The 24087-nt window shown below is 41.9% G+C and overlaps 1 protein-coding gene across 1 annotated transcript in view; it reads right to left on the bottom strand.

Moving 5' to 3' along the window:
• Window positions 1–21291, bottom strand: part of LOC133018361 (corticotropin-releasing factor receptor 2) — a 31522-nt gene extending 10231 nt beyond the window's left edge. Inside the window, exons 1-3 of the mRNA XM_061084716.1 lie at window positions 21171–21291; window positions 20938–21057; window positions 228–313 (exon numbers count right to left, since the gene is read on the bottom strand). Coding sequence (XP_060940699.1) covers window positions 228–313; window positions 20938–21057; window positions 21171–21291 — 327 coding nt within the window. The remainder of the gene's footprint in view (window positions 1–227; window positions 314–20937; window positions 21058–21170) is intronic.
• Window positions 21292–24087: the final 2796 nt, after the last annotated feature.

Raw genomic sequence — 24087 nt, 5'->3', positions numbered from 1 at the left:
TCTGCTAACAGGGACACAAGCCAGACTGTGCGTACTGTACAGTGTTTGTTAAGTCATCTGGAAACAAACTTTTTAAGTGTTTCAAAACACAATGCAGTCACAGGCGATTGGTTGTCTCCGTGTGTGCCATTAGTGTCGAATGTGACGGGCGTCTCTCGGGGATGATTGGCAGATTGTGCAGAGAATAAAAGCAGAGAGCAGGTTTGCTCCTGTGTCGCCACACTAACCTTTTCCTCCAAGATAGGCTCGCAATTGGAGTAATTGCTCCTCAACGCCCACGTCCCATTATCCATGCACTCCCTGTAAGCAATCCCTGCAAGAAAGTGAATCAAACTGTAATCATGGCATCGTTGCATATATTGTTAGGAGTGAACAATACTTGTTGAAATGTATCAATGGACACTTTCACCGATTTGTTTGTCTCCATCAGTAATGGACAGCAGACAGCAGACACCTCGGTGCTGGTGCCAAACCTGTTTGTTGTGGCAAGGTTAGAGAAGCGTTTGCCAAGAGGGGGACGCGACACAACATCCTTCCAATTTCCTCAGAGCTCAGTTCAAAGTTGAGCTCCACTATCCGTCTGACTCTAACACAGAACACCACTTTAGCAGTACAACAGTTTATTTGGTGGGGGGAAAGCAAATCCTCTTACTCTGTCAGTTTATTTTGCATATCTCTTTAGAAGCCCCGCTTTCCATAATCAACTTCCAAACGTTTCATTTGGCTTTTCCTCGCGGTGCATTGACTGGGCGCTTTATCTCAGCAGCCCTGAGAAAACGGAGAAAGATTTGGGGCAGACACAGAGCAGCAATAAATCTATTTTCTATTAGGACCTGCCACTCACAGGGATAATTTGAACCACTCTGCTGCCAGGATACACATCATGTATTCAAGTGGTTTCATTATTGTGCAGGAAAACTCTCGTTGATTAGGCTCCTGTCAGATTCATTTTTTTCAAAACCCACATTAAAAATAACAACTCCAATTCATCTTTTATTCTAACCAAACAATAATTTTCACAGGTCGAGGGCTCTGATGTGAATAACTCAGCTCCAAATGGTGAGATGTCAGATCACTGTCGCCTCAGTGGATCTGATTAGTTAACCTCAACATTATTTGATAAGGATGTTTTTACATTGTATCTAATGATCCAACCTCTTGTGAGTAAATACACTCTAATAAACATGAACAGATAAATGTGTACAGAACTATTCATATTGGTATAAGCCTCCAAAAAATCCATATTGGTCAGGCTCTAACAAACATGCCTGATCTCTTTCCTTCGGTCCAACCCTTTGTCCTGATCTGCCCTGTTATTGAATGTGATTTATTTTGTCCTTCATTCAAAGTTTTATTCAACAGTTTGAGTAATTAAACAAAAGACAAAGGGAGAAAACATGTCCTCCAAGGCAGAGGTAGCTCACAAGATGTGTCGAAAAGGAAAACACATTAATACTGATGTTGTCCCATTGTGGATTTAGACAAATCTCACATGGAGCGTCATCTTCATATTCCCCCGTCCTGATGTAAAGATTCTTGTAAACCACAGAGAGGAAACCACCTCAGAAACAGTAAACTAAAGGCCACAGCATCCTTTGCATTTGAATTAGTGTCACACAATGTGACATTCGTGTTAAAAGAATGTGTGGCAGCTAGAAGAAGAAGTAGCAAAACAAACAGAACCTTTACCAGCGAGCTCACTTTAGCCTTTTCATTTGACTTCAGGCATTTATTTGGTAACGATTTGTGATGTGTTAAAGAGGGAAAAACCCAGTTCTCTGCCATTTGATTTAGAGCTAAGTAGCCCAGAACACAGTGGTAAATCAAAGTGAGTCAAACCACTCCAGCTCTTGAATGAGTGGTTTCCCCACGAGATGCAGTAAAAAGTCAGGTGCAATACGATCTGAAAATACACAGCACTCGGAGTTTGACTGTTGTTGTTCAGCGATGGGACTGATTGGTGTGAACATTAACTCAGATAAAGAAACTAGAGGTTGTATTGAAAAAGTAGTAATGACTTTTCAAAGCTCTTTCTGCTGTTGTATCGAGCTCCTCACACAATACTGGATCTATATTTGAAACAAGTCCAGTACAATACAACACACACTACCATGGATTCAAGTGGTCTTTCACACAATAATGGGCTGAAAGGGAGTCATGTGTTCTTGTTGTACTCCATCCACACTATGATGATGTTAAAAGTTATTGATATTCGGAGCCTCTTGGGTTGCCAGGTTTTGGATAAAGGCTGGATTCAATATCAAGTGTTGCATTGACGTGGCTCTTCAGGAAAACCCTGCAATTTGACCTTTTGACCTCTGAACTTCTGGCTTTATGAATTATGTATTAACATTCGTATATGCAAGCTTGATGGTTTACAGAAAGACTTAACGTCAACAGTTGTTAATGTGCTATTACAAAAAACAGAGGGTAAATATCAGGCTAAATAGATTTTTTTACCAACCTGGTTTAAATTATCCTTATAAGAAAATGGGAACTTGAATTACCTCCCTATGTTTCTATGCCTCCGCCAGCCAATGCAGATGGAAGCCTTCCAGTTTTCTCTCTCTTGTTTGACCAATCACGATTGAGCCAGCCACAGCATCCTGAAATGCAACTTTTAAATTAATGTGCGCTTAAATGGAGATTACGTCTAGACCAGGGGTGTCCAAACTACGGCCCGCGGGCCAACTGCGGCCCGCCATCCATTTTTAATTGGCCCGCATCAATGTCTAAAAATATAATTTATATAAAAAAAAAAAATTTTTAATTTTTTTTATGAAACTCAAAATTTAGTAGCGCTCAAATAGCACTTACTTAAAGCACTTTGTTTTGCTTTATGGGGCCAGGCTTCTTCGACAGGGGAGAGGCCGGTGCATGCTTCTGTGTTTTCAGAGACACGCAAGAAGGGGCACGCAAGCACGCAAGAGCCCTTGCGTGCTTACGTGCCCCTTCTTTTGTGCTTGCCTGCATTCACCAATTTTTGTAACTATACGACAAAGCTACGCAAGCCTAATGCAGCCCGCAAGGCTGTGATTGGTCCACTAACTACATCCTTTCCAGAGTCATATTTCCGGTTTCATGCCCCATAATACCGGCAGAAACCAAGGAAGATTTAGAAGAACGGTTATGGACCAAATAGAAGAGCACTTGGCAGAAGAGATCTGAAAGTATGACCACTTGTATAACCCGTCACTGACTAAATACAAGGACACGCAGATGACTTGCAATTCCTGGAAGGAGATCTCGGCTAACGTCGGTTTGCAGGTCGACGAGTGTACAAAGCTGTGTAGAAAGATCAGATCGACAAAGACTGCCACACACAAAGAAGGTGTCTCTTAGGTTGTCTTCGACAAAAAACGTTACTCCACCTAGTGGTCTGGCGGTGAATTGCTTTGCTGACTTGCTAGCTGTCCCTCAGAACGCCACGCCCCCCCCGCCCTGAGCGACGCGACTGTCAACAGTCCACTCCAGGGCAGGGGGGCGTGGCGGCGCGATTGGCCCAGTCCTTGGTATTTTTTTCTGTATGTGGCCCTCGGGACAAAAAGTTTGGACACCCCTGGTCTAGACCCAAAACAATGTACAAAAAGTTTTGCCGTTTGTATTTTGTGTGGGGAAACATTTGACTCGTGCGGACTAGGAATGTGAACATTGCATGGCGAATGGAAGATGCAGACTGAGCCTGTATATCTGCAGTTTACACCGGAAACTCCAAATTATCGTGGATTGCCTCCTGCCTCTCTGATTATCCTTGTGTGCTTTTGTCTGCTGAGACTGATGAAGGTGGACTGTTTATCTCTTAATTGTGCAATTGAATCCTCCCAATTCAGAGCTGTGACAAAAGTATAGTTATTTCTTCCTCATCTCAAAGCGAGTATTATGAATAAATCTGTGCAGATAAACATAATAATGTGTCATTTTATATCATGCAAACTGTTTTGGGGAATCAACACGACAGCATCTAGAGGATATCGGTGCCAGTTAAAATCAACAGCAACTGAAATTCCTCCAGTCAGGTTCATTTGCAACATCTCTCAACCCAGCGATTCAGGAACCCAGTGTTCTCTGCCAGTCTGAGGCTCAAGGCTTCAAGCAACCCACTAATTTGCAACACTGCTATATTTGCAAAGAAAACCATGACAACTATGATAAAATGAGATAATGAGATAATATCACAGCAGCAGCACAAGGATGTTTTCCTGATAAAATTCTCGCCCTCCAGGCAAATATCACGCTGGGTTTGTGAACCAAGCGGTGATGGTGCAGAAATAGAGGAAGGGGAGCAGGTTGTGAGCTTTGTCCCTGTAAGCGATTCCACTGAGGCAGGACTAATTCAAGGCACTGGTGCAGGAAGAGCATATTTCCCTCTAACCATCTGTGCATTACGCATGATAAAGCGATTTTCTTAACTTTTTTCTCTCCCTTATGGTGCATTAAAGTCATTCTGTTAAAATAAAAATCACTTAATGAATCTGTCGAGTTTGGGAACGGGAGAAGGTGTTAATAACGCTGTGAGCAACCCGACACTGACGACACTCGGCTGGTGTGAAAGCGGAGGGAAGAAACTATGTGATTTCCAACTGGCTCACTCCGCAGCTGCAGTGCCCAACTCCTCCACCGGCCCCCCTGCCAGATTCTCTGCTTTTCTTGGGTGATTGCAAGCAAACACCAAAGGATTGTTCGAGGATCAGAAGACTGGAAGCATGTTTGTTGATGTAAATGAGGAAAAAGGGTTGCTGAAAAGTTATGTAACCTGGGTGTGTGTGGTCTGCTTCAATCAGGGGGCGTAGAAAAAACACAAATTCAATTATTAATTGTGAAAGGAATTAGAAATTCACATTCCTAATTATTCTGAAAGACTAAACCAAACAGTATGTGACGCCTATGCCGCCGAGCTTGACCTGTTTCTTTGAGCCGATGGTTGCTGTGCGCCGAACCGTGGCCTCTGCAACAATGCCACAGGAATATTACAGTACAGCATTTTTCACTTAAAGCTCATGTAAGCCTGCCTGCCTTGCTCTGGTGTTTGATCGCCCTGTGCTTCAGCCGGGCATCTGTCTCTTTAGTCCTGTGTTGCTTTTGTCTGACAGGAGATTGGTTTTTCTGATTGACTGAACTCCGAATAAGGATGTGACACAAGTGCTGCCGCTCACGGTCGCCCTCCCCAAATTAGTCAGATGTTCCAGTTGTTGTGAAACAGACACTCAATCTGGGGCCTTCTGTTTGGATGAGTTGAGAGACAATAACATCGAAACAGCTCATGCGAGTTGAACACCTGAGCCCGTTTGAGCAGCGTTTCCTTCAAGCCACATGGAGTTTAATTTGAGCATCTGACAGAGGAAAGTAGGCCACTCCATAACAGCATGGGAATCTCTAATCATTTCAGTTTGACATTTCATTTAGGTGACGGGAACTGGAGCAATTAGCAGTTAATCATGAAGACGTGGTTGAGTACACGAGCTTTCGTGTCCTCACTTCACAGATTTTGATTATCAGCCATTGCATTGTAACCTACTAATGTAGACTTCACCACAATCTATATGAGACAGTGAACCAATGCTATTTGCACCTATAGAAGCCAATATACTACACTACCCACAATCCTAAGGTGCAGTAGCAACATCTCTGATTGGTGAAGCTGGATTTTGACACTGGCAATATTCACCACAACCGTGAAAATCATGTCGTCAACAATCAGCTCCGATCGGACCGTTCAGCGATACTACACCAGGTGACTGTACTGTACGATATATAAAACAATCAGTACAAACATACAAAACTACGATATATTGGAACAGTTTAACAACAAGGTTAAATTTAAGAAGAGGCAAGATGGAACTCGTTAAAAAGGTTACGTATGTAATGTAGTGAAATGTACATTTTATGTATGCGTCTGTTTTCAAATTACTTTTTTGCCATGAATCAGGTTTTTGTTTGGTCAGAATTCATCAGGCTTAAATTTATTTTTACAAAGATTTGATGAAATGTCAATAGAGAATAGAAAGGATTCTTTGGTAACTACAAAGAACCTATGGTCTAGATGTGTATCAGAACTGAAGCTGAGTCTCAAAATCGATTTAACTGATGACTGAAACTGAGTAGTGCTTCAAATGCATGATTCTCCTGAAGATCCCACTGGGGGGAGTATGTTGTCCTGAAGGAAGCACTAGGCCACAAATGGTCTTCATGACAACAGGCATCATGTCGAAGGCCCTGAAACTCAGAGACTCGCCTGTCATGCTTCAGGCACCGGCTTCATCCAGCCTCAGACGGGTGATGTCAAATCGCCTGAGTCTCTATGAAGAAATGCTAATAAAATAGTGATACGAACATCTGATCGAGATAACATTTGATTTAGCATTAATTTGACTGATTTCAGGAATATTGAATGACCAAAGGAATGTAAGGAACCTGGTAGGATGAAGTGTGTTGTGTTGCAGTTTCTGAAAAGTAATATATTGATTAAGGACATTGATTTAAACAGACACTACAGAGAAGTGCCTCAGTGCAGAGTTCAGGCACTATGACATCAGATGACCTCCTGGAACGTGGCATCTCGTCTTGACCCGAGGTTTAAATTACATTATGTTGAAGAATAACGCTTTTTCTGAGCGGGAGGTTGGCACACAGCATTATCTTGATAAGAGCATCCGATGCAGCACAAAGCACAGAACCTGAGGGGCTGTCCAAAACAGGAAGAAAACTTCACGTAGCCTTTTCAGAGTTTCCACTGCGTCAAACAAGGAAGAACCCATTCAATTTTGGAGCAGATCCAGATAAAGACTCTCTGAGCCCCAATCTAATTAAGTCTCACCTTCATTACTGCACAGTAAAAAGTGGAAAGATGTTTCTACCAGATAGAGGAGACTACAGACGATTCAAATTCCCCTATGCTCTTCTCCACCACTGTGCAAGCTGTGATTTTGCCACTAAAACTTTGACGTTTGTCTGGAACTTTTTAGGGGTTATGTTTGTTTTTTTTCAATTGTCATGATGGTTCATATAATTTGTCAAGCTGGCTTCTCATCCCCTAGATGTTGCTTTTTGCTTTTTTGTGCGTCATCGACCGCCCCTGCCCTTTTGGTCTTAGATGCAAAAGTGTCCTTTTCAAAAGGGCAAAACTTATTTTTCCCTTAGTTCCTCACATGTTTCCTCAATTTATTCTTTGCCTGTTAAAGAGAATACCCTTAGAGATATGTGAAAAAAAACAAGGCACCACACACTTGTGACAGATTTATGCAGAATTATATCACACATGAAAGCAGGAGGGAGGAACTCAAACTGGTCTTTATCTGAAGAGAAGCTAAAACACGGTCTCCCGTTTCCAAATATGATATATTTATGTCATAAAATGTTAGCCTCCAGTGGATCTAACCAGTCAACACTAACTCGCCGTTTCTAAGGCCTTGATTGACCCAAGTGTGATCAAACACAACATGGCAGCTAAACCACTTTATAAAAACTGCACTGTCCTTGTCACATTCACTCAGTTTTACATTTTGTCAGAGGTGCTGATCCTTTTCAAAGCAAAACAAAGTCCCCGGCTTTCTGGGTATTATCAGTGCACATTCCCAAAAACGACTGGATCACCTGAAATACCTCTCTGGGAGGTTTATTCTGAGGAGGCACTTAAAACCCAGATCCCAATTCACGAAGGCATCACAAAGTGTTTGAACTCATCTCAGTAGTTAAGTACCTTCTCTAAAACCTGCAGATGTCACATTTTCAGACACATTGTGAATTTGACTCCTGGCTTCAGTACCTGATCAATAACAAGCACTTTATTCCTTTGAATATGTGAAACATTATCTACTAACCTGACCTGTCTCATTTTAAAAAGGGATTTCAACAACTTCTCTGGAATATTCTCAAATATATTTTGTATTGATTTAAATATCACAAACAGAAAAGGTTGGGAACCAGTGCACCATGTTATTTATTGCAACTAGAAAAATACAACTATAATCATATAGTTTCTCCTGAGGAAGAGCAACTACACAACCATTTAAGCAAGAAAAGTTGTAAAATGTTTTGCTGCTTTTGGGTTATAAGGTTACAACAATATATAAATGCTCTACTTTCAATTCAAACATCAGGCTCTGTCTGTCCAGTCATTAATAAACTAAGCAGGCAGAAGAAGAAAAGCTGCTAGAGGGAGGGGGCAGCTAAAAGCTCAATCAAACACACGTCATTCTCTGACTGTTTCAGGTGTTTGAAAAGACTTATGACCACAAGAAGACCACAAGTCCGACCAGCAAGTCATTAATCTCTGTGTATTGAGCGAGAGTGAACTGTGAGATCAATCACAATAACCTAAATACCTTATGAAACAGCGATTCAATGGAGCTCTGAAATTCCCTTTCCTATCATTCAAGATTACTGGGTCGCTCCACAATCTTTGCAAACAGAGTCAAAAAGGTAAAGACTGACGACTTAGTTACAGGGTCAGAGATGACATGTAATGACTCTAATAACGGCTGTATCTGTAGCATTTCAATTGCGGTTCTGAAGAAATAATCACATGAGATTTGTGATTTCTTCCGTTTTGTTTTGTGTAGAAATGCAGCCTCACTGTCTGTCGGCTCTAAGTCTTTTAACCTCTTTTGACTTTTTCGTCCTTTTTCCAGAATGCCAGGATTCAGTGAACTTCTGACCAAATTGCGATCTCTCAGAAAACATAAATGTATATTTTATCTTATTTCTTCCCTGAGGATGTTTGAGTATTGACACTTTTACTTCTTGTCAATGGGTTAAAACATATTCCACAAATGTTTACCACAAGGCCGGAGATGAACTTGCTTCTAACTAAGTGGTCGCATCCTGCTCTTCCTCAGAAATGAACGCCACGTGTTTGCAATATACATATGAACTGTAGGGGAAGTATTTACAGATTGCGAATCTGGACGATCTAAACAGTCCTGTGGTGCACCCTCTAGTGGAATTCTTCAGTATCACACTTGGTACACGCGTAGTTCACAACAAGTAAGTGAACGATTACACTCATGTGTCTGTTTGTCTTTTATTACATGTGGCTATATCTGTATCTTGAGTAAAAGATCAATAAAAGTAATATAAAAAGGCTTTGTTGCCCCTGTGGATTCACACACTGAAGGTAGTGAGGCTTTATATTTTCTGAAGGACTCAGAATAAACCACCTGTCGGTGCCGCTGACCTGATCAGGGAGCGCCGCCGCTCCACTGGGCTGCAGAAGCTATTTCCAGAGGCTGAACCGAGACGGAACAACCTTCTGGAAAAGATCCCACTTCACAAAAAATAGCCACAATGGAAGACACCTTGGAGGAGCCTCAGGCTGAACCGCTCTGTGAGATGTCTGTGACCTCTCTGCTGAAAATGTATTTTATATCCATTAAACAGTCTTTCATATGAGGGTGAAGGATTATTTCCCCAGAGCAGGGAGGGAGGGAGAAACTATGATTGGCAGCCTCATTACACTCTTGGTGGTTCATTGAATTGAATAAATGAACTAATGTTTCAGAGCTAAATGTATGTACGTGACATATGTTTCAATGCTTTACTAGCTTATGCCCCATGGCGAGGTTGTTTAGGCTTCAGAGATGTTAACGAGTCAAATATCTGCTCTGGTAATTCATTAATGAACCTGGTATTTATCTGTTCTTTTATTCATGCGCTCATTAGAGCAACATATCTAATTGGGTGATTATTTTTTCAATAAGAAGAGAAATTGTAAGTGAAAAGAAAGCGGGGTTTCTCAGATGAACTCGAGGGAGGAAGCAGGTTTTGTCTGGATTGCAGTCGCTCAGCTACTGCACGTACAGACTGCACATACTGCGAGTGTTTTTATAGATAAGGGTTGTCTTTGTTGAGTGCAGTTTTAGAGGGATGTGGATGTCACAGCATTAACGCTATAATATACATGTTTATTTCACAGCATATGATCAATTTTTGCATTCATATTTTAAACCATGATTGTTATAGCTTTGTAATACCACCAAATGGGGTAATGCTCAACAGGAGCCCAGCAAATTGTATAAGCATATTTGATGTAATAATCATTTTCTTGAGCGGCTAATTGTTTGGTTTGGACCATCAATCCCACATCTCGCTGGGGGTCTCAGAGTCTCCTTGGAAACCTGTGTGACTCCTGCAAATAATCTTCTCTGTTTTATTGTAGCTTCTGAAGGTTGTGGTGAAGAGTTATTATGTAGTTATAGGTTAATATGTTTTTCACATTTTGTAAAAAAACAACCATAAGATTGCTAAGTGAGAACCTTTATCAGTTATGTTTGCACATGTTTTTTTCTCACTACTTTAGATGTATTTTAGCTTCTTTTCGTATTATCCAAATATAAACATGTTTTTGTGATCTTATTTTTGTTTTAAGCTCACCGCCGGTAGCTTAGAGTTCAGGATCTAGACCCCTCAGTAGACCCCCCTTCTGCATATTATCAATTTTAAAGTGTTTTTTTAAGTGCTAAAAATAAACAGCCGCAAACATATATATTAAATATTTATAAATATTGACATTTCAGAAGCTGGAACCTAAGAGTTTTGAGATTTTCTGTTTTAAAAGTGACTTGTTTAGTGTTATGTTTTTTTTTATTTGTAAATATGAGCTAGATGGATGATCAAAGACTTTTAGTAGCTTTACTGCCTACAGTATGTTTTAGAAGCATTGCACCATGAATTGCAATGTGCATGTGTTTTTGCCTTCTCTTGTTTTGCAGATCACAACAAACCTCTTAAAAAGCTTTGTGCCTTGAGCGATGACCACCGATGCAGATACACCAACAGAGCCGGAGGAGGAGTTGCCGTATAATCTTCCACTCGCAGCTGTGTCTCCTCTCCTGTTTGTCTATAAGGAATCCCACTAATAGATGGAGAAACGCCGTCTGTCTGTCTGTCCTTCGATTTCCTCGTCAGCCACTCGTCCGATCGGCTTTGGAAACAGCTTATCACACCAGCAGCCTCCAACGGCTTCGTATGCGCGATAACTTGAGGCGAAAGCATCCTGGGGCGCTTTGTTAAAAATGGAGCAAGGAAAAACTTCTTTGTTTATGTTTTATCTCCCACCGAGCATGATGTATTAGGACTATTAACAGGCAGAGGAGTAAATGTGTGATCTGCTGCAATTCAACATTACATCATCCATCATCTAATGCTGTTATTCAGCTGCTGTGTATTTTTGGCTGTGAGCGAAAATCACTGACCTAAAGTCTTAGACTGTCTAAATCATTTGTAATGTTTTCCCTTGCATGTGATTTTCTTAACCGCAATAATTACATAAGTGCAAACATGTCCATGTAAAGTTTTGAGTCAAGTTCTTTGGGAAAAGAGTCGTTATAACACACAATGATAACAATCATTGAATTAGATCAAATGTAATGATATAAACTGTTGTATATTACAACAGTCCTGCAGTGAAGTTTTAACCTCAATTCATAGAGAGAAATGCGTATTGCAGGCCTGTTGTGTTATTCTTCAGTAGTGTAGGTGTAGCTAATTGGAAAAATTCTAGAATTTACAGAAATTATAGATGACTGCATACAATATGGAATTACTGATGAAATAACGAGCACCTTTTGAACAGGCTTTGCACTGGTAACAAATATAATTCATAGGTTCAGTGTGTTTGCTGTCAAACCTGTTGATGAGAAAATGTGCAAGAGGCAATGCGCTACAAGTCTTTAGCCCTGAGGAAGCCCGACATGGAGAATGGTGTGTCTGCTTAATGAGAATATATTACACCAAATTACACGATTAGGAAGCATGCATATACCGTCAGATGTGATGAGCACTTTAAACTAGCAATTTATAGCAGACCATTAAAAAGTTTTTGTCAGTTGGACCATTGTTATTGGAATTTACCAATGTGGTTGTGCACGTCCCTTGCACGACAACACAGAGCACCCAATCTCATTTTCACCTCCAAAAAAGGTGTTACTCCCTTTGTATTGGAGGAAATATTGTTTGAAGATGCATTCCTTAAAAAAAGCCAGGCATCTCACAGACCAAGGTTATAATCAATCATCGACCATTCATTTAATATCGTAGCTTTGTGGAGGGGTAGGAAATAAATGAGTATGAAAACATTCTTTTTGAAGGTCCCCTGTTGTAGAATGTGAGATTCCATGCTTTCTGTAAACTGTACTGTAGGTTAAAGAGTTAATCGGTACTCAATCCACAGATAGATGCATACAGCCTTAAAACAAGCCAGCAAGACCTCGTGAATTTTGGGATGTCAGAAATATATATACCCAAGACTCTCAGTTACGCCCCCAGAATGTCTGACATTTCTGAACAGCAAAATAGAGTGAGGATACCTGACCCAAGCCTGTGGGGAGTAGCAGTCGGCTAAAATCCATTACGTGTGAAAAGAGAACAGCCAATTCGAAGAGAGACTCAGAGACTGACACCAAACGCCGTGTTCAAGCCCCAGAGAAGAACGTGAGAGATGAGGAGTAAAACTATTTCCAAATGGGGTCTATCTACTGTATATCCACATCTTCTATGATGTTGCACCAGTTAATTGAGAAGAAAAAACACGTGTGAAAACATCAACTTGGGACGAGGGTGAGGAAGCAAGTAAGGAAAGACACTTTCACCGCCAGGGCGTCGCTGTAAACCTGATTTTTATGTGTTAGGTAATTCATCGCTAAGAGAAACTGTCAAGGTTTTCTATCTGAGACGAGGAATTTAGAAATTAAATTGCTCTAGCGCCCAGGAAAATGTGTGTTGTGCAGTGTGTATGAATGCTGAGGCAGTGGTGAGTGCCGCCGGGGGGAAGCTGGTGCTGATTGGACCCCCCCGGGGGAGAGTCTGTGTGCAGTGGCTAGTGACATGTTGGCTACACATGCTGGCCTGAATTTGTTGACTGACTAACCTCTTGCCAGGTGTAAGTGGAGCAGAGGATTCAAGTGGGTAGATTCCCCGCAGGAAAACGAAGCAAATTCCTTGGATTCAGTAAAGACAGACATCAAGCGAGTGGTGGCAGCGGGAAGCGTGTGACTCTTGGCAGGAGAAGCCGCACATGACGGGAGGTCCACTGAACAGAGTAGGATGAGTGTCTGAGAGAGAGGTTGTTTCACAAAGGTTTCATGGCTTTTTAAAATAGAAATATGAGATTGGTATTACTCCTCCGTGGGAGAACTCTGTGGGAATGTGACAATTCGCTGACAAGAAGACACAAAACAGCATTACACTCGTTCAGACTCCAATTAAGCTGCAGTGGGGGACATTGGTGAGTCATTAGGTTTTGCTAATGCTACACTGAGAAGGATTTTGACAAGCGGAAGGATTTCTTTTTGCACCGCTTGGCAAAATGTCCGTAAAGGCTTAAATCAATTCCACAACCATACCTCCCGATGCTCTCCAGTTCACATCCCTTATGGTATGTGGCTTTAAAAGATTAACACCCACAGGTCTACCCTCTGATGTCAATATTAGCCTTTTTCAATTTTAAGAGATCTAAATTAGGGCTAGGGCAAGTATGGGTCTTTGTTTGTGTTTGCACATTCTCCAGCGGTTGCCTTTAAGATTCTTCAGTCAGTCACATTCACAACAACACCGATATCTGGGTGGCGCAGCATGCAGGACGTGGACAAAATGTATGAATTGCATGATTTTTAGCATATTTACAACCAAGTCAGCACATATCACAAAAAAAAACAGACACATCTTTGTGTCCTGATAAGCTTGTTTTCTTTCCATTTTCAGTTTTGCATCCGTGGAATGTTGGAAACATCATCAATGCAACCACTCGCTTGATGTAAATCCTCCAGATAATCACCGGCTGTATTTTCACATGGGCTCATGAGAGTTTTCACTTGGGGGGGTGGCAGGATAAACTCAGGAAAATGGACTTGGAAATTTGTATTCTCACATATCCAGAGTTCGGTCTTAAGCAGCTTATGTTGACAATGTGACTGGCAGGATGTAACCCGCCTTCCGCACAGTGTCAGCTGGGATTGACTCGAGCCCCCCACGACCTTTAAAGTACAAGCAGTATAGATAACGGACGGATGAATTCAAAGTTGTTTTCAAACGGAGGCGTTTTCACACATAAGGAAAAACACTGTGTTCTTCCTCTGTTTATTCTCCTGTTTGCCTGTGAAAGATGAGGTGCACTCGCACGGACTCATCTCTGATTTGAAATTCAGCGTTGAAGGTGTATTCCCGACACGCAAACACGGCAGCCGCTCCCCTCACGTCTCCGTACGCGATACTCATCTCACCGCTCATATTATGTCTTGGACTTTATTAATCCTGATAAGAGAGTCAATAAAGTTCTGTTGTGTATCCGGACTTGCTGGCAGGATGCGTCCTCTGTGCCATGAACGCACAAACAAAGAGGCGAGGGGAGTTTATCGTAGAGGGAGGCAGGGTGGACTGAATAATTACAGTTGCCTGCTCTGGGAGTAATAACAGGGAAACCGTACAGGTCACCATGATGTGGCTAGAATTTGCAAAAAAAAACGATTCTTCAGCGTTGATATCATTCTTCTATACTGCTGTGAACATGGTGTCTCGCCCGAGGCTGGACAGGAAGCACGTCGGGTGGTGGTGACAAAGCGGGGAACAATAAGTGACTTTCAAGCCATGTTTAATAACTCTGCCCCAACTGCGGTGATGAGCATTTCATGTAAACCAGAGAACTGAATAAATACACAAAAAAGGGACAGTGGAGGGTTTAAAAATGCATAAACCTCTTAAGCCACTCTGCGCACACATTAATATTTATATATGCTTGAAGGAAAAGGGAAGGAATTTATAGCCCCTCACCTGCACAGGCCTGTTAAGCCGCTGAAATCTCAGGTTTTTGCACGAGAATTTCAACGTTTAGCTGACAGTAAACTTCAGGTGGGTTTTTTTAAATGTTACAGAAAACCTACGAGGTTGCACGAGATACGCTCTTTGCTTCCTCCCGGGTTAAGACTGTGAATACAAAGCACACGGGCTGGTTCTTAAAATACAACATCGGGCAGCCATCCTGGGACATTCGTTTCTAATATGCAAGCCTGTGCATTAAATGTGCTGCTCCGAACCCGAGGAGGGAAATGGAAGAGAAACTATTGTTAGTCCTACGGGTCAGACGCAGACAGTATGTGGCCAAAGCAAGACACGTAAGAAAGGGACCACACGTTCCTCTAAGCTTAATTTTTGCAAAATGGCAAGTATTACTTCTACTTCAGACTCCCTTTATGGTTGTAGTGTTTTAATTAACACCTGCTTGTGTGGTGTCAGGGCCTGTTTCTATTCTTAGTGCGACCCATTTTCTGATTTGAAAATTTCATTCGTCTGTGGCTGCAGATGTTTGCTGCTAATGTGACCCAGACGGATCGAGACAATCACACCGGGAACCATTGTCACTTGGTCGTGCAAATATGCAGCATCCCGGGATTCAAGTGGTGCTTCTCTGCTGTGATTAACTAGAAAATAATAATACGCTTCCACTCTAAATAATATATTACCCCAGCTCATGTATTAATCCTGATACAGTGTGTTTAATACACTGGATCTGCTTTAAATTTGACTGGAACATCTTGTCATGTCTCGTCCTGATTTTCCCTTGGTATTTCCAATGTGGAGATCTACTGGCAGTATACACCGTTGTGATGCTGCGGGATGTACATGACAGAAAACCTACACATACACAGTGGCCTCCATCAAATATTGAGTTAATTTTACAAACGCTACCAGGTGCAAAACCCACCACAGAGAAACAGGAGTCTGGGAACATCAGTCATTTACCTAAACCAGAGCAGATAGTTAGTGATGATGGGACACGTCACAAAATAACAAATGATATAATCGATTCCAACTTCATAGCCGTTTGTTAAACAGAAAGCATAACGTCTGGGAACAAGTCCAAACAGCCGCCCCGGTGAGAGACGCCCTGGAGGGCTGTCACAATGAGGAGCAGTGACGGCCCAAAGGACAGAGCCCCGAGCTCGTGACCTGCGTGGGGACCAAATTAAAAAGAAGTTCATCAACACTGCTGCGGTGCCCTTTTGTAAGGTCTCTTTAACAACTCCGCCCCCTCACTGAATCTACGTTGACAACAGTAACATGGGTTTTATCCAGTCAGTAAATCCTGTGCATGGCCGCGGTCTGCACGGTGTCCTTATTGCTTCTAGGACAGAGCAGATTCTGAACTGTTGAACCCGTTTTGTAATCCTTTAATGTGCACATTCAGAAAAAAGCAGACGATGATTCAACGTACAATATGTAACTCCTGCCACCGGGGGGGTCTCTCAATCAAAACAACGACAAAAGACCTGGTTTGATGAGGTGAAGCAACGTGGGATCAGGGGAGTTGTCTTGTATTAGGTTTTGTATTAAAGTTTTATTCACGTTTGGGAGTAAAAATCAATGAATCTCCGGGATCCAGTGAGAGAGGGTGGAAGGAAAAAACAACCGACTGGATAGAAGATCGTTCTTCCTTAATCGTTTGCCCTGGAAGTTACAGCAGAGACGAACAAATAGTGTAAGTACATAAGTCAACTAAATACATAACATGTTTCTAGTAATTTGCCGACATTTTGATGAAGTATTGTTTCATGTTATATCTGTACACACGTCATACAGTGCCATCAACCCTGTCTAAAAAGATCCCATACTCATATGCATTGATGCCATTATCAACATCAACTCTAATGATCTTTCACGTGAACAAAAGCACATTAAACAACTTCCTACACCAATGTCTCACAGTCCCATTAAATCCCTGTGTGATTAATTTGATCACAACTAAACCAATCCAATCTGCCACAGTGGCTCTGATACAGAAACCCATGATCAACAAGTGTGTTATCCTCAGCTAAAATTGGACTTGAGGACAAAAATAGCTTCCAAGACACTGTAGTGGATGTGTGAAACGGGCTGTAAAACACAGTTGTTATGTGACTGCAAAGTGCAGAAGCTGTTAAATCCTCTCTATTCTCTTCTCTAACAGGCAACAGGAGAGGAAACAGGTTGCAAGGAGACTTTGTCATCATGGTTAATATGACAAACAGGTAGTTCAGGCTATAGGACGACCACCATCGTGGTTTAAAGAAACAACGCCATCAATTTGTTTGGAACAGGAAACAAACAGCAGTTTCCCGCAGTAAAATCCTGGGTTGTGTCTAAATCATCCATCCACACCAACCTCCTTGCATGTACTTGTAATAATGTCAACATTGCAAGAATAAAACCGTGATCATCAACAAATAATAAAAAGCAGACCGGTTCTAAAGCTGCTTTCAGACCTGCACTGAACTCCAGACTATCTGGATGAAAGCACGGAGCCACACACCTATTAGACACAAACCAAGATGTCAAGAGAATTTATTATGATGGAGTGTCGAGGTGCTGTGAACACAAACACATGATCTCCGCAGCGGAATGAATACGTTGCTTCCTGCCTCCGCCCTCTGCACCACCCTTCACCTGAATCCCCCCGGGGGGATTTGTTGCTGTTGTGAACGCATCTGAGCGGAGAACCTCCCGCTGCTTCATTCATGTATGACGGGCAATCTTTGGAGAAAGTCTGGACCCAATTCTCCGGAGTCCCTCTGGAGGACATGTCTGAAAACAGCTCAATTTGCCAATAATAGAACGGAGCAGTTGACTGGAGCTTGCCTCTGATTCCACAAAGCACCCTTTGTGTTTTTCTCTTACTCAGCCAGTCGTTGTGTTGTGATAGGTTATTGTGAAAAGCTTTAGATTCCAGCAGAACAGACAATGCTGCCTTCTTGAATTCCCTCTGATGCTGTTTATTATCTCCATTGTTTTGTGAATAACCTCTTTGGATCCCCACTCAGTTTGGAGCACAGAACACTTTGGTGAAAGAAGTTTTGGGAGCAGCGTCCTTAATCTTTCCCAATAGACCCTTGTTATTGCAGAACAGGACTAGAGCGCCATCTGTGACTATTAGGTTGAAATTTTCTAAGGAAAGTTTTATATATTTTTTTATGGCTCCTCAAAGGTTTGCAAATACAATGTCACCATCAGTCCTACTCTCCAGCGAAATTAAGAAAAAAAATCTATTCTTTCAAATCCTCTGTATCAAGACGAATGACAAAAATGGAAAAACTGAGCCAGTGCACTGGATATGGAGGGAAATGTGTTGAGCTCACTTGAACTCATCACGGGAACCTCATTGTGCCCCATTGATTATCCTTAAAATGCTCAGCAAGTGAAATTGCTGGAAATGTTTGTTGAGCACACAGCCTGAAGAGATGCAATTGCTCCCCCCCCTTCCCCCCTTTCAATTAATAATCCCGCTGGCATGGAAGCAGGTAATTATTCTGCCACGGGCCTCCGACTGATCTGGGTATTACTCTTTCCAAGTTGCCTGCCTCGTACAATGGTGTATTCCTTGGCAAGGGGCGGGCATTTATTTGCAAATGAGGCACACAGGTTTAGATTCACTGAAAGTTGGCATCACGAGGACACACTTATCGGTTCCAATCTTCATGAGAGCAGCAGGATTTCCTCGCCAACACCTCTCCGCTTAATGCTCTCTTGGAATGACGTTTTTGCTTGTCTGACAAACACCAAAAGTATTTCCGGACATTGCACAATAGCGTCAAAACCGGTAAAAGTTGATTAATGTTTCCTGCCAATCAGGACAAAGTTCTGTGACGACGCTTTCTGGACTTGGGAGATTTTTTGCCGTCAGTGACCAGCCTCCTTGGCAGAGATCATTGTCTGGGTCGAGGCCATTTCCCTTGTTTTCATGAGTCTGTTCACACTCGCACTAGATAAGGAAAACAATATTTTTCTAGGTTCGGCCCCGAACAGCGTCTGCTTCGAAAAACTGTGTCGATAACGCCTGCTGTATAATCTACTGCTGCAAACACAGATTCCTGTAATCACCGACGCAAAGGGAACCAAACAACTCAGTTACCTGTTTAATTCCACCACACAACTGCGATCTGTCGAATAATGTAACTTAATTTTCTGAATTGATTTTCAAGCTTTTCCTCTTTGATCCAATAAAACAGCGACAGGTACCAGGAGAAATATAAATCCATGTGCATGTATATCATAACCTTCTGCGCCCACAAAATGTCATTACACCCGCGTGGATCTCACACACCTAATACCTGAGCAGGAAGATTGATCGTACAGAATTATTCACTCTCATGATATTGTCTGATCCATATCGCCTGTCAGAGATGTATTGATCCACAGGTGTGTCAACAAGCAGAGGAGCACGTTAGGGAAGGTGTTGACGTTTACCGTCCTGGCAAATGGCGGCGCTCTTCACACAGAGTGCACAAAACTGCCAGACGTCTCCGGACAAAAGGTAAAAGGAGCAAAAGGTAAATCAGTGGTTTAAGAGGTAAGGCGGCAGAGTGTGTGTGTGTGTGTGTGTGTGTGTGTGTGTGTGTGTGTGTGTGTGTGTGTGTGTGTGTGTGTGTGTGTGTGTGTGTAATGTGGGCCATTGCAGGATAATGACACTGCACCTGAGCCCATTACAGAGATAACAGCCTCAGGAACTCACACCGCTATCTGGACCCGGACACTCTCGCGCTTCACAGGAGTGATTTTGTGATGCTTTGCTACATCGATAGTGCTTTTTACATTCATGAGCGTTTCAACAGCTTCATCAGACGGATGATTAACACCAGAGTTACATAACCTGACAGTGTCGCTTTTATACTCTTTCTTCAACAAATGCTGCAGGTCGATCCTCAGTCTCTCAAACCCCGACAGATTCAAACAGGCCAGTTATCTCCTGTGGAAGTCAGATGTAGTGTTGTTGCAGCTCCAGTGGCTTTTGGCTGCAGATCGATGTGCAGTTAAGCTCTATGAGGCCAGGTGTAGTTAAGGTGAAGCTAGATTGAGCAGAACATCACTGATGGGGGAGGGAGACCTTGTAAACCCAACTCTGCAGAAGATTACGTGAGCAGGAAATGGTGTTTCATGGTTGACTGTTACGGTGTTGAGCCAAAAACTAAACACAGAAATGCATTCTAGTATTTCAGGGTTTTTGTCCGTGAAGAACTTTGCATCTCTGATGGTGTTTGACCTGAATAAATGTTGATTTCATGGTGATTAGGTTATTTCTCTCCACATATTACAAACTATGTCACATTCTCCAAGTTATCTATATTATTATCAATTATAATAACGCTCGAATATCAAAAACTCCAGCTGAGAATTTCTATGGTTTTAAGTCCATTTGCATTTTAAACATTGTGTGGACAGCACACAGGGGAGCACTGATGCAGCTGTTCCACTGACCGGAGGAGTGATGGTGATTGAGGTTTACTGTCACCGTGCTCTACATCTGCACAGAGGGGAGATCAAGTTCAAGCATATCATGCCACATCCAAGTGAAAATTCAAGTTGGAAATGTGCGATCAATAAAGTGATAGTTCACCCAAAAATGAAAAATGAAAAATTTGACTCCAAACAAGGTCATTTACATCTTGTTTTTTGACAAAATGTTCACATTTTAGGCAAAGAACTGTGTTAATTAATTAACACCGTTTCAAGTCGAATATGAACACTGGGCTTATGAACACTTGGATCACACCACAGGAGCAGTATGGAGGAATTTAATGGTTTCTTTGTGTCGTTTTTTTTTTTTTACATTTTAAGAAGTGATCGCCAGTTACTTCAATTGTATTGGATTTGGCTGCAACGCTGTCTACCACTGAAACTCCAAATGTGTTTTGTGGACTCAAACACTTCACCCACCCCTCCATCAGCGAAGTGGTGAGCAGATAACTGAGTGGATTTTCATTTTGGGGTGAACTATCCCTTTAAGATACTAGTTTGCTTACTTGACTCTGATCTAAAATCGTTATTTGACCTTTATCTGATATATATGAATATCTTTCAATATTGCAAACAAATAATTGTTTTTCAATCAGAGCAGACGACCAGAATGAAACAAAATTGTAAAGAGAACCCTTTTCTTCCAAGCACATGCATGTTGAGGAACTTTAGCACAGGTCTTACTGGTTGTGTTGTACTTCACCCCGTTGATGTACTCAGGACAGGGTCTCTCCACGATCCTGCCGGTGCTGGTCCGCGGCCAGCACGTCCCAATCTCATCGGTGGTGGCGTTGCAATAAAAACCTTAGAAATAAAAAAAGACGCGCAAATGTTTCCTTTTCCAAGACGCATTTAAAACACATCTCAGTATTGTGCATGAAAAAAAAAGAGAAGGTGGAAGGAAATCCTATTCTTACCATCAGTGCTCAGCAATGACAATGAAGCGTTTTCCAAAAAAGTGTCCTGGAAGGCTTCCATCAAACTACAGTTCAGGTCCCCGAGCTCCCCGAAGATGATCTGGTAGATGGTCGCGTCCATGGCGCCAGTCGACATAACACCACTAATAATAATAATAATAATAATAATACCAACTGGTTAATTCCCAGTCCGGGAGGCGATGAGCAGAGCGCGGTGTTCACCAGTGAATCAGAGCAAATGACACGAGCAGAGAGCCAAGCGCGCCTGCTGGGAGAGCGTGTGTGTCCGACCAATCAGAGCCGCGCACCCGCTCAATCCATCCATCCATCTCATCCATCCATCCACTCATCCATCCACTCATCCACCCATCTATTCGTTCATCCATTCATCCATCGTCGTGAGAAAGCAGCAGCAACCCACGTGTCACTAACCCCAGTGACCGGATCTCAGGCTCCGTCACTCACAGTTCACACCTGCCACGCACCTGCCATGTGTGTTTATGACGTGAGGCAAAGTCAGAGGGGGTCACGGACCTACACGTGTACTGAACCAGATCATGTGCAAGGTGTAACACCAACAAAATGGGGATGATGTTGTTCAAAGCATTGACAAAAAAATGTAATACATTTAATGTTTTGTATTTCACTTCTCTGGGTGCGGTATCAAAGGTTACACCGATTCTTCAAGGCATAAACATGAATTTAAAAAAATCGTTATGTTGGGAGGGTAAGAGTTGTCTGATCAAAATGTCCGGGTAGCATTTGTAGGATATGTAAATCGTAAGCAGCTGCATTTCTTGTAGATTTTAACAGACGCATGGAATCTTTATCTTTATCTTTATGACAAGGCATATATCAGACTAATCTAATTCATCCTGTACAGCCCATGTATACTCTATAAAGATGGATGAAGCACCTCCACTTCCTTCCACTATCCAGAAGTGAAGCTAAAATATACTCTAGGTCTATTCATTGAGTTGGCTTCTTTTTAATATTTTTCTGCTTCATTTTAATATTTTAATATGTTATACGTTATATGTTATATGTTATACGGTATGTCAATTATTTTTTAAAATTTTTGTAAAGCCCGTCTACTGTGTAGATGCTGCCTGCCATGTCCCAAGAATTTCACTGCTCAAATGACGCTTTCATTAGTGCATGTGACAATAAACTTTGATTTGATTTGATTTTGTTAGCCTTCATTTTTAGAGGTATGTTTTGAGGATGCTGTTGATTTAGTTTTCTTTGATTTGTATGGTATTGAAAACTGAACTTTTAACTAACCGTGCATGTCATCCTGCTATTACCACCTTCTCTTCCCACATCTCCCTAAAGGTCAGTTGTCCTAAAGACATCAAGAAAAGTCACTTTAAAAACTGACACAAACAGAAAGTGTTTCATCTGTCAGGTTGTGATGATTGAAAGTGGGTGTGCACAGTCGGGCTAACACCTGTCAGATTAAGAACAACCTGAGTAATTTAGTGTGACTGACCCGACTCAGCCTGATGAAGCTCTTTGTTTTCTGACGTACGGCTGGATTTTAAAACCTCACTGACGATTGCTTGAGAAAGAATGAGAGATCTCTGAATAGCCTTCACCTTCAATTTAATGGGCCCATTTGAGATTCACAAATGTGAAAATACTTATGACCACAATGAAAATGGTCGAGTTGTTCAGCTCTCCAAACACTTAACACTTTCCCAAAAAACGTCAAATTATAGTTGAGTGACTCTCCCCTGTAACGATCGACTGCCTCGTGGTTTTGAGTGCAGACTAAACTCCGCAGTTTGGTTTGAGTGTTTCAATGGAGAAAGAAAACAATTCAACATTTTGATCAGGAGAAACTTCAATTTTACAAGTGAAGACAGTTATATGATATAACTGAGTTAATTTGGTGCATAGGTTCCTTGTGGTGCGTATCAGAGTGAATCACGTGGGTCCCAACAGTGGTGGTTGATGGGATCTAGAGGACGTTCATCTGAATGAGATGAGTGGACACCGGATGTGGACACTAGAGTGTAATGGGGAAGAGGAAGGTCTCATTTTCACTGAAAGGACAATTAACAGTTAGAGAGAGAGAAGACCAGATTTCAAGTTTGGAAGCAACGTCACGATTAGCTGATTAAGATCACGGCAAAATCCGATTGGCTTACCGTAAACACCGGATGCACAACAGAGAGAACTTTAGTATTTTCTGACATTCATGAGGTCACGTTTACTCTGCAGCCCTGAACTGTTTCTGACCCTTTCTGCAAACAATCAAACAGAAAAAAAATAAAATACTGCTACGTTTTCGGTTTGTTTATATTTTTCTTTATTTCTTTAAAGTTTCCATTATAGACGACAACCAACATTCCAGAACTTTGAACCTTCCCTAATGAAAAGTATCTCGACATGCGCCTCAGTCTAACATATTGACTGTTTACCTGTTGAATCTAAGCCGTGACCTTTCCACCAGCATGTGACTTTCTCTCTCTGCTCCCTCGGAGCTTCCACATGCAGTGCTCCGTCTCATCTCAGCGCCCTGTGCTTTCACATCACGTACGCACAGATCTGTAACACAAAGTACTAAGTCCTGCCTCTCAGTGTTGACTCGACTGTGTGATGAATAAACGCTATAATTGGCCCCAACTAATAATAGTACACCAAAAAGTTAATGAATTCCACCGCAGCACCCACTCTGTACTGCATTGCTTTCGGTGCAGGCATGAGAGAGGCCTGTCGTTAACCTCATCCTCCTGATTTAATAAAAGGATAAAAAGCTGAATGTCATATCCTGTGAAAAATAAATCAAAATTGCATTTGAAAAACATGTTGTCTCATGGACTCTATGAAAATTACTAGAGCACGGCGGGGATTTGTTTCATAATGAATGTAGAGCGATGTCATTTAATCAGTATGACTATTTGATTTTTTA

The sequence above is a fragment of the Limanda limanda genome, chromosome 13 (assembly GCF_963576545.1).
Source record: "Limanda limanda chromosome 13, fLimLim1.1, whole genome shotgun sequence".
Classification (NCBI taxonomy): Eukaryota; Metazoa; Chordata; class Actinopteri; order Pleuronectiformes; family Pleuronectidae; genus Limanda; species Limanda limanda.
The sequence above is the reverse complement of the archived record's forward strand: the minus strand, read 5'-3'. Positions and strand labels throughout refer to the sequence as shown.